Consider the following 11,511-nt stretch of genomic DNA (forward strand, 5'->3'; position numbering starts at 1 on the left):
ATGTACTGACACGAAACTATAATTGTGTTTTTGATGTGACTGTTTCGAAACCTTCTATGTGATTCAACCCAGGCTCTCCTCCCCTTCAGAAATCTTCTATAAATACTCATTGCTTTCAGAACCTTCAATGCTACTGGTTTGAATTGGTCAATAATGACAAATGCATGGTTGCTAAATTACTGTATATTGTTCTACAGAGATTACTAGAGTATATATGGTGAAGGATATTAAGCTGTAAGAAAACACAGTTCATATTGTATTTGGATTAGATTGGCTTGAATAGAAGTGAAACAAACAATGCAAGCAATAAAGTCTAAGGAGATGAGGGCTGCTGTAATTGTAGAAAATCAGAAACCTGAAGAGTACTAATTAAAATGAGAGAGCCCAATTGTTATCAAAGAAATGGCGTTAACAGAGAACCATAAATGTTTAGACACCCCCACGAGTCACTAAATAATAAAGTAAAAGGGACAACAATGAGAATTAAGTTGCAAGCCTGAGAACACTCCTGACATATACCCCCCCCCAAAAAAAATCATTCCAATCTTCTCTTCTCTTCTCCCCACCCCCAGGGAAAATAGGAGAGTATAAAAGACTGCAATGGGAGAAAGAAAAATACCACAGCTTGACAGCCATGAGCAAAAATAAACCATAAAAAATGTGCAGATAATAATACAGTTAGCTGCCCAAACATGGGCATTTAATTTCTAGAAATGATATATAATTGCAACAATTAGGTCCAGGGCCATGAAACGACATGGCATGGTCTTCGTCATTAGCAAATTTTGTTTATGAAATGTTTATTTATAAGTGGAGCGGTTTCAGAATTCCTGGCCAGAAAGACTCTGTGGAGAGGGAGGGATCCGATTTGAGCTCTTGACCATCATGTGATGCAAAAGGACTTTAAAAAAAATTATCTTATGCACACAAACAAAAATTAATCCTCCCCAAACACACATAAATTCATATTTTACACACACAAAAAACCAACTTGAAGGCTGTCCCATAACGGCTGCTGCGGGCAGGTCTATGCAGCAGAAAGAATGTTTATGTCATTTCAGCAGTGAGGGTTCCTCTGCACACCAAACTATAATCCCTTAACTTCATTACTAGGTAAAATATTGTTAAAGAGGAGGAAAGCAAGGAAGTCTCTTAGGTTGCATAAATATTGACATAATCTTCACTTTCTTCCCCGAACTGGCACTAAACCCAGTTCATTCCACTCGAACAAAGTACTTCTATCAAACCAGAAATGCCCTTCTAAACAACTTCTGGCAGCTCTGCAGCTGTCTGTCTAGAAAACGCCAAGGCAGTGGCCTTGGAGGATTCAGATGTTCCCTACCAACCTTTCGGGGACTCTCCCAGTTTGGGGATATCTGGGTGTGCTGAAGCCTCAGACCGCCAAGGATCAGAGAAATCACCCTGGGTCTGCCCTGGAGTGTGGAGCCCACCGGTGGGAGCTACCTAAGGACTCGCTCTGTTTTTAGTGCTGGGTTTCTCGGGGGCGAGGAGACCCAGCGTTCGAAAGGCAAGCTTCACAGGTGCCCAAGTGTCAGAAGTCAGCTTCTCAGAGAGGCCTTCTCAGACAAACAAGTTCGCAGCCCCGCACTTGGCCTTCCTGGAGACATCTCGTTGATCGCTGACTTCTGTGGACAGGCGCAGGAAAGCCTCGCTGACACATCCATCCTGACAGTTGTTGTAGTTTTAAAGTTGGGGGGCCCCCAGTCTGCGGGGGATCTGCTCTGCTCCAAGGAGAGCTGGGCTGGAGTCAGCGCCTCCAGGTCTCTGCATCCGTCCCGGGCCTGTGCTCGGTGACGGGAGCGAAGCCAGCTCCTGCCTCTGCTCTTCACGCGTGCTCTGGACACGGCGGTCGGGGGGGGGGTCCTCCCGTGGCGGTCCACCCCCCGCACCTCCTCTCCCCTCCCACGGGGAGAGCCGCCGCTTCGCCCCGCACCGCCACGCGCCGGACCCCGCTCAGGTTCCACTGACCTTCGCCGAGAGGTGGCGCTGTTGCGGTAAAAACCGGCCCCGACCGCCGTCCGCCGGCCCCGCGCCCGGGCGGCTTGTGGTCGCGGCTGTCGTTTCCAGGCGCGCCTTCGCAGCGTCTCCCCTCCCCGTAAAGTTGACACAAGTAAGACGAACCCCGAGACGCGTCTCCCTGCGGCGGGGTCGGCCGGCCCCGCTTCCGAGCAGGGGGGCTGGCCTCTGCGAGCCTGGCTCGGCTTCCGGCCGGCTGTCTGTCTGTCCTCCACCGCCCGGCCTATCTCTTTAAAATCTTAGAAGAGAGTTGCCCGTTTCTTTCCTTTTCTTTTTCCTTCTTGGGTTTTCTTTCCTTTTTCTACCCCCCCCTCTCTATATATTATATATGCATGCATTTTGCACAGCGTTCAAAGAAGCGATTTAGAAAATCGAACTAGTTATTGGCTTTGGTGTCCAAGACGGGGGGAAGCGCCCCACCCCCACGCTGGGTTTCCGGGCGGGGGGGGGTTGGAGGGATGGGGGGGAGCGGTTTAAAGTTTAACCCTTCCAGGGGCGCCCCGGAGGGCTGGGCATTGTTTGCTCTTCCCGCGTCGCCTCCCCAGCAGCGATCCAGTCCCGAAAGAAAAAAAAAAAATTAAGTGAATCGTAAAAGTGCAAAGGGCGCGCGAGCCCCCCGGTGCACAGGGGCCTCGATTTCGTGGGGGGACGTGCGCGTGTGCGTGCGTGTGTGCGGGGACGGGGGGGGGCGATTGCAAAGCCCAAAAACTCCAGCCCGGGCCGGGGATCGAGGGCTGCGCCGGGCGGAGCGTTCCCGGGGTCCGCTCGGCGCAGCGAGTCGCGGCCAGTCCCGGCGCCAAAGGGCCTCCAACAACTTATTTCACCTCCCTTTGAGCGGGGTGATCCCACGGGCTTCTTCCTCCCCGCGGGACTCCACGCCGCCCGGGCGCGAGGCCGCGGGGCTGAGCGCGCGCGTACGGACCGGACCCCGGGGCGCCCCGCGCATCCTCCCCGCGCACTGTCATCCGCCGGAGGGACAAAGAGTTGGGCCAAGTTAGAGCCGCACCAGACTCCGAGAAAGAACAGATCCGGGCAGCAGAAACACAGAGGCCGGGCACGGGGAGGGCCGGGCTGCAAAGCGAACCCACCGTTCCGGTGGGGGGGGTCAGTGCCTGCGGAGCGGCGGGCTGGAGGGGGGGGGTCGGAAGGCAGGCCGCCCTCCCTCGCGCTCCAAAGAAAAGCCACGAACTTGTCCTCCGGAATCCACCGGATTCCAGCCTCTCCTCCGCAAAAACACAAAACCAACCTCCCCCCCCCCCCCCGCCCCACAAACACAACTCCGTCTCCCGCACTAAACTTTGCGCAGGGCCCCGCTGCCTCCCCGCGTCCCGGGGAGGCGCCGCGGCGCCGCGAGGGTTAAGCCGGGCCCGTCCCAGCTGACAGTCAGCTGATTGGACCCTGATTGACAGCTCGGAAAAGTTTCCTTGTTTCTATACTATTATGCTAATGGCCGCCGCGGCCGCGCACGCCCATTGGCCGCGAGTGCCAGTCAATTTCCCACCGGGGCCTGACGTCACGCGCGCTATAAAACTCGGCAATTGCTTTAAACTCTTCTTGCTGGATCAGAGGCTTTAAAAACCTTTTCTCCTCCCGGAGCGGCCGCTCGGGCGGCTCTCCGGCCCGGCCTCCCCGCTCCCTCCGCTCGCCGCCCGCCTCGGCCCCGGGACTGGGCTATTTTTTCTTTTTTTTTCTTTTGCTTTAAAAAAAAAAAAAAAAGAGGCAAGAAAGAACTCAAGTCCTCCCCCTCCCCACGCTCTCCGAGCTCCCTCTCTCCAGCCGCCTCGGTCTTGTACTTTGCACTGAGAGAGACAGACAGACAGACAGAGCGAGCGAGAAGAGACAGAGAGCGAGCGAGAAGGGGGGAAAATTAAAAGAGCCAGGCAGAAGAGGAGGCGAGCAGCATGAAGTGTTAACTCCCCCGCGCCGAGGCCCGCGCCGCCCGGACCGCCGCCCGCCGCGTCTCCAGCACCCCAGCGGCCGCCGCCGCCGCCGCCGCCGCGCGCGCCCCGCCTGCAGCCCGGCCGGCGAGCGGGGGACGCCGCGTTCCCGGGCCGGGCACCTCCGGCTTCGCCGCCGCGCCGCCGCCGCCGCCCGCGGAGGACCTTCCCGAGCCCGCTCCGCCGCCGCCGCCGCCGGCTCGGCGCGCACGGAGGCGAGCCAGCCGAGGAGGGGCCGGGGCGCGCGAGCCAGCACATTGGCGTGAGCGGGGGGGGGGGAGGGAGGGAGGGAGGGCGGGCGCGGGGGGCGCGGGCAGGGCGGGGGGGGTGCGCGCGCTCCGAGGTTTCGGGCCAGCCATCGCCGGCGCGCGAGCTAGAAGCGCCCCAGCCCGGCAAGCTGGCTCACCCGCTGGCCGCCCAGCCCGGCCCGCTGGCCCCTCTCCTGCAGCCCATCTGGAGGAGCGGCGGCGGCGGCGGCGGCGGCGGCGGCGGCAGCGGCGGCAGGAGGATGGCATCCGAACTGGCCATGAGCAACTCCGACCTGCCCACCAGTCCCCTGGCCATGGAATATGTTAATGACTTCGATCTGATGAAGTTCGAAGTGAAAAAGGAACCGGTGGAGACCGACCGCATCATCAGCCAGTGCGGCCGTCTGATCGCCGGGGGCTCGCTGTCGTCCACCCCCATGAGCACGCCCTGCAGCTCGGTGCCCCCGTCCCCCAGCTTCTCGGCGCCCAGCCCGGGCTCGGGCAGCGAGCAGAAGGCGCACCTGGAAGACTACTACTGGATGACCGGCTACCCGCAGCAGCTCAACCCCGAGGCGCTGGGCTTCAGCCCCGAGGACGCGGTCGAGGCGCTCATCAGCAACAGCCACCAGCTCCAGGGCGGCTTCGATGGCTACGCGCGCGGGGCGCAGCAGCTGGCCGCGGCGGCCGGGGCCGGCGCCGGCGCGTCCCTGGGCGGCGGCGGCGAGGAGATGGGCCCCGCCGCCGCCGTGGTGTCCGCCGTGATCGCGGCGGCCGCGGCGCAGAGCGGCGCGGGCCCGCACTACCACCATCACCACCACCACCACCACCCGGCCGGCGGCCATCACCACCACCCCCCGACGGCCGCGGGCAGCGCGTCCGCCTCGGCCGGCGCGGGCGGCGCGGGCGGCGCGGGCGGCGCGGGCGGAGGAGGCGGCGGCGGCGGCGGCGGGGCCCCGGCCAGCGCCGGGGGCGGCGGCGGCGGCGGCGGCGGCGGGGGCGCGGCGGGGGCGGGGGGCGCCCTGCACCCGCACCACGCCGCCGGCGGCGGCCTGCACTTCGACGACCGCTTCTCCGACGAGCAGCTGGTGACCATGTCGGTGCGCGAGCTGAACCGGCAGCTGCGCGGGGTCAGCAAGGAGGAGGTGATCCGGCTGAAGCAGAAGAGGCGGACCCTGAAAAACCGCGGCTATGCGCAGTCCTGCCGCTTCAAGAGGGTGCAGCAGAGACACGTCCTGGAGTCGGAGAAGAACCAGCTGCTGCAGCAGGTCGACCACCTCAAGCAGGAGATCTCCAGGCTGGTGCGGGAGAGGGACGCGTACAAGGAGAAATACGAGAAGCTGGTGAGCAGCGGCTTCCGAGAAAACGGCTCCAGCAGCGACAACCCGTCCTCTCCCGAGTTTTTCATGTGAGTTCTTGACACCCGCGCGACCACGGCTCGCCACCGCGGGGGCCCGGCCCCCTCCCCACCCCGCGCCCCCTCCTCTGCCGAGATCGCCCGCCCCCCCTACTCACCACTCACCCCCTCCCCAGGGTCCCCTCCGCGCGCGCGCGCTCGCACCCAGGCGCGCGCGCTCCCCACCCCCCGGCGCGCGCACACACGTGTGCGCTCACACACACACACACACACACACACACACACCCTGACTGATTCCTGGCGGGGGCGGGGGCCGTGGAAAGTTGGGGAGGGAAAAGGGGTGTCCGGCTCCCCCGGATTGCCCTGCTGAAACCATCCCCGTCCCCGGCTGGCTCGTCGGGGTGTTTTTTGTTGTTGTTGTTGTGTGTGTTGTTTTTGTTTGTGTTTTTACACACCACCGCCTTCCCCCTCCCCTCCCCACACCGGACTTGCAACCGTGGTCAAAGATCTCAGCAGAATTCTTCATGTGAAACATGGCTCACTTTTGAAACCGGCGTTATTTGCATCACCCCCCCCCACCTTCTTTATCAGTTCCTGAGCGGATGCCCCCCCCCCGCGCGCGCGCGTGTGTGTGTGTGTATGTGTGTGTGTGTGTGTGTGTGTGTGTGTGTGTGTGTGTGTGTTACTTTGGATCCCCCCCCCCCTTTAATTTTACTTTTTGGAGCTTGCTGTGTTACCCAGCTTTTCACCTTCCTCCTCCTCTCCACCCACCTTCCTCCAAGATAAAAGAAAGAAAAAGCCAAGTTTGGGGTTTTGTGTTTTGTTTTTTTTTTTCTTTTTCTTTTTCTCCTCCTGAGGTCTTCATGGGAGATTGAGCTCTCAAAAGAAAAAAATGTGAAAAGTTATAGACTTGCAGCAGGCTGAGTTCCAAGAGGTATTTTTTTTAATTAGCATTGTCATGCTAAAGTAGAGGAGAGAAAAAGAAAATCCTTGTGAACCTGCCACAACCAAGCCTTCATCAGCCTTGCGGGTGTGATTGGTGGAGTCTGGCCCTCTGGGGCCAAATCTGAGAGTTTAGTCTGCCATAAAAAACTCACTGTCATCTCACATATTATTATGCTTGCTACTTTGTCTTAGCAACAAGGAACTGTAACTGTTTCAAAGACTTTATGGAAAAGAGACATTATATTAATAAAAAAGCCTGCATGCTGGACATGTATGGTATAATTATTTTTTCCTTTTTTTCTTTCCTTTTGGCTTGGAAATGGACATTGGAAGACTTAGAGCATGGTCCTCATACTTTTATTTTACTGCCTCATGACTTTTTTGAGTTCTGAACAAAAACAAAACAAAACAACAACAAGAAAATGCAACCCTAGAGCCTTCTTCCTATGAAAGTTTGCATCTGCTCCAAAAAAAAATTTTTTTGAGTTACTCAAACCTGCAGCCTCCCTGAGTAAATGCACTGAAGGAATTGTTTGTCAGAGATACCAGAATGGGTTACAAATTTCACAAACTCTTAGGAATGCTTCCTTTTTAATTAAGAATAATGCTCCATTTCGGTGAGGGGAATTTAAATTGTGCTATTGCTGAAAGCAGTCTAAAATTTATTTTTTCAAGAAAAAAAAAGAGAGAAAGAAATCTGCCCCATTCTTTTTTTTGTTTATTTTAATTATTATTATATATATATTTTTTGGCTTTTGGTCATTGTCAAATGTGGAATGCTATGGGTTTCTAGTATATAATTTAATTATAGTTTTTTCTAATCTGTTAGCCCAGTTAAAATGTATGCTACAGATAAAGGAATGTTATAGATACATTTGAAAGAGTTAGGTCTGTGTAGCTGTAGATTTTTTTTAAAAGATCGATGCACTAAATTGTTTACTGTTGTGATGTTAAGGGGGGTAGAGTTTGCAAAGGGGGGACTGTTTAAAAAAGTAGCTTATATAGCATGTGCTTGCAACTTTAATATAAGTTGGGTATGTGTAGTCTTTGCTATACCACTGACTGTATTGAAAACCAAAGTATTAAAAGGGGAGAAACCCCTGTTTATATCTGTAGGGGTATTTTACATTCAAAAATGTATGGTTTTTTTTTTTCAAAATTTAAATATTTGGGACTGAATTGCACTAAGACATAACCTGCAAGCATATAATATACAAAACAATCGCAAAACTGTTTAGAACGCTAATAAAATTTATGCAGTTATAAAAAATGGCATTACTGCACAGTTTTAAGATGATGCAGATTTTTTTTACAGTTGTATTGTGGTGCAAAACTGGATTTTCTGTAACTTAAAAAAAAATCCACAGTTTTAAAGGCAATAATCAGTAAATGTTATTTTCAGGGACTGACATCCTGTCTTTAAAAAAATGAAAAGCAAATCTTACCACAATAAATATAAAAAAATCTTGTCAGTTATTTTTCCTTTTTTTCATATTTTGCTGTGCAAAATTGTTTTATATCTTGAGTTACTAACTACCGATGCGTGACGTTCCTATGTGCTTTTCTTTCATTTTCAATTCTGGTTATATCAAGAAAAAAGAATAATCTACAATAATAAACTGCATTTTTTTGATTCCGTACTCAATTTCTTAGCGTACAGTTTAACTGGGCCCAACAACTGCATGGAATTCTCTTTTTCTCCAGAGGAATGATTAATGGAAGAGTAGGAAAGCAATAATTCAGGGTGAAATTATAGGCTGTTTTGTGCTCTGAGGAGTCTGGCCCCATGTTGTAATTAGTAATATTTAATAGAGATGTAAATTATGACCTCTCAACTATTTTTTGTCCCCAAAGTTTTTCAGTTTTCAGATGACTTGGGCTATCATTGGACTTTTGTGAAAAATGAAAAACTAAACAAAATAAATAAATAAAACAGTTGAGCTGGACTTTCGAATCATGACCCCTAAGTTCTCTAACCCATGTAGGAAAAAGAGGAACCCACAAATGTGACCCACCAAGATGGCTTGGGCCACACATATACTTAAAGATAAATGATTTTTGCTTTTTGGTTATAATTGATTATTTTTCTTTCTTCCTTTACACGTCATGATTTTCTTGTTACCAAGGCCTGACAAGTCTGTACATAAACACTTTGGGACAAATCAAAGTTGTTTGTTTTGTTTTGCTTTTTAATTTTTTTTTTCCTTTTAACTGTGCAGGTCGTTTGTGTTATGTAGGAAAAAGAAAAAACCTACGTTGTTTTTTTTTCTTAATTCCCAGATCTCGTATCTGGCTTTCACTGACAATACTTAGTGAACACACTCTCTCTCTCTCTCTCTCTCTCTCTCTCTCTCTCTCTCTCTCTCTCTCTCTCTCTCTCTCCACTTAAGACAAGCTGGTCATGAGTGAGGTCACACTGGTCTCCAAAATATAATATAAAAATAAGGTTTTTGGGGACTGAAAGCAGTGCTTTGATTAACTGGTTTGTGACCCTAAAAGGGGCTTTGGGTAGGCGCTAACTTGTAGATGAGTTTGGGGAAGGTTTCAGCTACCTTCACCACAACTCCTAAGCACTGACCTACTTTAAATTGACACAAATTCATAGCAACTAATGTTACAAATGCATGTCCTTTCCATACTGATGCTAAATAGAACGTTAGACAAAGCCAACACTGTCTTGAAAACATAACCAAACATGATGATAGTTTTATTTTCTCTTCGATTCTTTTTTATTTTTTAAAGGATAATATTGTAACTGCACGAAGAAAGGTCTTGTTTTGAAGAAAACAGGTTGTGCTCAGCACTGATGAATTCTGGGCAGTTTATCAGTGGCCTTCCTGTCCCCTTTCACTGATCATGAAGACACAGCATTTACCCTTTATATTTTCACCTTCCTTTCTGTGCCAGTCTAGATGGGGTTCTGAAACCACACTTGGTTCCACTTAATAACAACAACAAAAAACAAAACAAAACAAAAAACCTACCCTTTCGTGCTTGAGTTAGCTCTTCCTAGGCTTCAGAGATTTTTTTTTTTTTATTCTCGGATCACAACTGAGAGAGACAGAGACAGAGAGAGACAGAGACGTACCTGCCCTGTGAAGACATAGGAATAGGCCTGTCATTTTTACAGAAAGCTCAGCATCCCACAATGATTTTAGGTAAACACATTCTCAAACCCCGGGTGACATTGAAGATATGGTTATTGCAGTTATCCTCGAAGACTGGAACTTGAATGGGGGGAGAAAATACAGTGACACAATAACAAACGATTAGAAATAAATCCATAAGATGGTTCATTAGAATACGCCAGTTTGGACCCCCAGATATTACAAAATAAAGCAGAGAAGCCTGTTTTTTAATATTTTTTTAAAAAATATAGCTTGGGTTATACTGGCTTTAAGAAAAAGTTAACTTGTAGTGAAATGAATTTTTTGGAACTAATTACTAAAGACTTCGGGAGATTGTGGCAAACACACATGATTTTTTTTTTTAATTGTATGCTTGTTTTTCACAAAGAACCAAATACTGTGCAGACCCCCATCATTCCAAATACGTCTCTAAAATTTAAGAAAAAAAGAATCATACAAGGAAATCTAATCTCGGCCCCCCCAATCCCTGAGTTAGGCTGTGTGGAGTATTTGTGGAAGTAGTGTTAAAATTCCTTTCATTCCAATTACAGAACTGAGCCCACTGGCAAGCTGGAGGTACCCCTGGAAACACCACATTTTCGAAGTCCCGGCCATTCCTACTTACAGATGTGTTCCCCAAATGAAATTTATGTGAGATCTGTACATTAAAAATTAGTATGAATCATTACTATTTATTATTATTATTATTTACAGTCCGAGAAAACAACTTGAGTTCCATTGAGTTCACTTTTTACAGAAAAAAAAATTATTGTGTGAGGGGAGGATATTAACTGTGTCACCTCCCTACTAACTAGTAATGAACTGAGCCGTGTTCTGTATGGATCCATAGAAAAGCGTGTGCGTGCTTTTGGATGTACTATGCACATAAGCAAACAGGTGTTAGTTTTCAATCTGGAATGCTGCTTTTAAAAAACAACTTACAAATTACATATATATGTAGATAGATATAATGTACACGGTAAGGAAATAAAAGTTCTCTAAAAGGTAAGAGCTAGCATTTTTAAAGCATGTATATGTAGATGTGCACATTCTGAAGAATACATTTCCATGCTCCATTGTTTCTTTTTGGCTGAGAATTTTACTAACGACAGAAGCAGCAAAAATCGAGTCCTTTCTCCTGACAGAAGCCAGCAGTGTGAGTGTTAGCAGAGGGGGACAACCTAGGTTTTTAGCTGGTGCTGTTTCTATGATGTCAAACATGTCACTTATCAGATAGAATTGTCAGTAAAAACAATGTATGGCACAAGATACAAAGTTAACTAAACACACACCTTCTCTCTAGTCACTGAGGCTCAAAAAAACAATGCCTCCTCTTAATTCCCTGGGCTTTTTCCATGCTTTTTTTTTTAACCAAAACAATGTGAGATATATATATATATATATATATATATATATATATATATATATTATATAATGTATCTGACACATTAATGTATTGACATCAACTAGGCAGAGGTCTTAACTCTGCCTAGAAGATAACTCTTCTCTTTAGATGCCATTTGCAGTAACCAGAGCTCTCTTTTCATACCAATGGCCTGATGGAAATACTCTGTTGATTACTGAACGCACAATGCTCATGCACTGATCTTATACCTTTACCCCAGTCACTTTTATTTGGTAACACAAATTCTGGCAAGTGTCCCTTGCCAAACCACCAACTTTAAAGCTAAAAGCATGAGCAGAGGGCAAATGGTACCCCCCCCACACACACACGCATGAACACTGGAACCACAGCTGTCTTGGTCGCTACAGTCCAAGCCTTTCCACCTGTCAATACCCAAAGTTGCTTATCACACATTCCAAGGTTCCCGGGTATGTGCATTTATTGTCTTTACTTTGTT

General features: G+C 49.6%; 1 protein-coding gene and 1 long non-coding RNA gene across 2 annotated transcripts; one reads left to right on the forward strand and one right to left on the reverse strand.

Moving 5' to 3' along the window:
- Positions 1 to 314: 314 nt before the first annotated feature.
- Positions 315 to 2,846, reverse strand: LOC138825090 (uncharacterized). The gene is made up of 2 exons (XR_011371339.1): positions 1,990 to 2,846; positions 315 to 1,646 (listed from the first exon to the last, which is right to left on the reverse strand). It is a non-coding gene; the product is annotated as an uncharacterized lncRNA (long non-coding RNA).
- Positions 2,847 to 4,267: 1,421 nt separating this feature from the next.
- LOC138825092 (transcription factor Maf-like) lies at positions 4,268 to 10,340 on the forward strand. Its single transcript, XM_070019467.1, is given in 3 exon segments — positions 4,268 to 5,627; positions 10,201 to 10,223; positions 10,226 to 10,340. Coding segments are annotated over 3 exon segments (1,236 nt in total). The 5' UTR covers positions 4,268 to 4,482; the 3' UTR covers positions 10,294 to 10,340.
- The last annotated feature ends 1,171 nt before the right edge of the window (positions 10,341 to 11,511 follow it).

The sequence above is a fragment of the Dipodomys merriami genome, unplaced genomic scaffold (assembly GCF_024711535.1).
Source record: "Dipodomys merriami isolate MVZ:Mamm:240054 unplaced genomic scaffold, mDipMer1.0.p SCAF_134, whole genome shotgun sequence".
Taxonomy (NCBI): Eukaryota; Metazoa; Chordata; class Mammalia; order Rodentia; family Heteromyidae; genus Dipodomys; species Dipodomys merriami.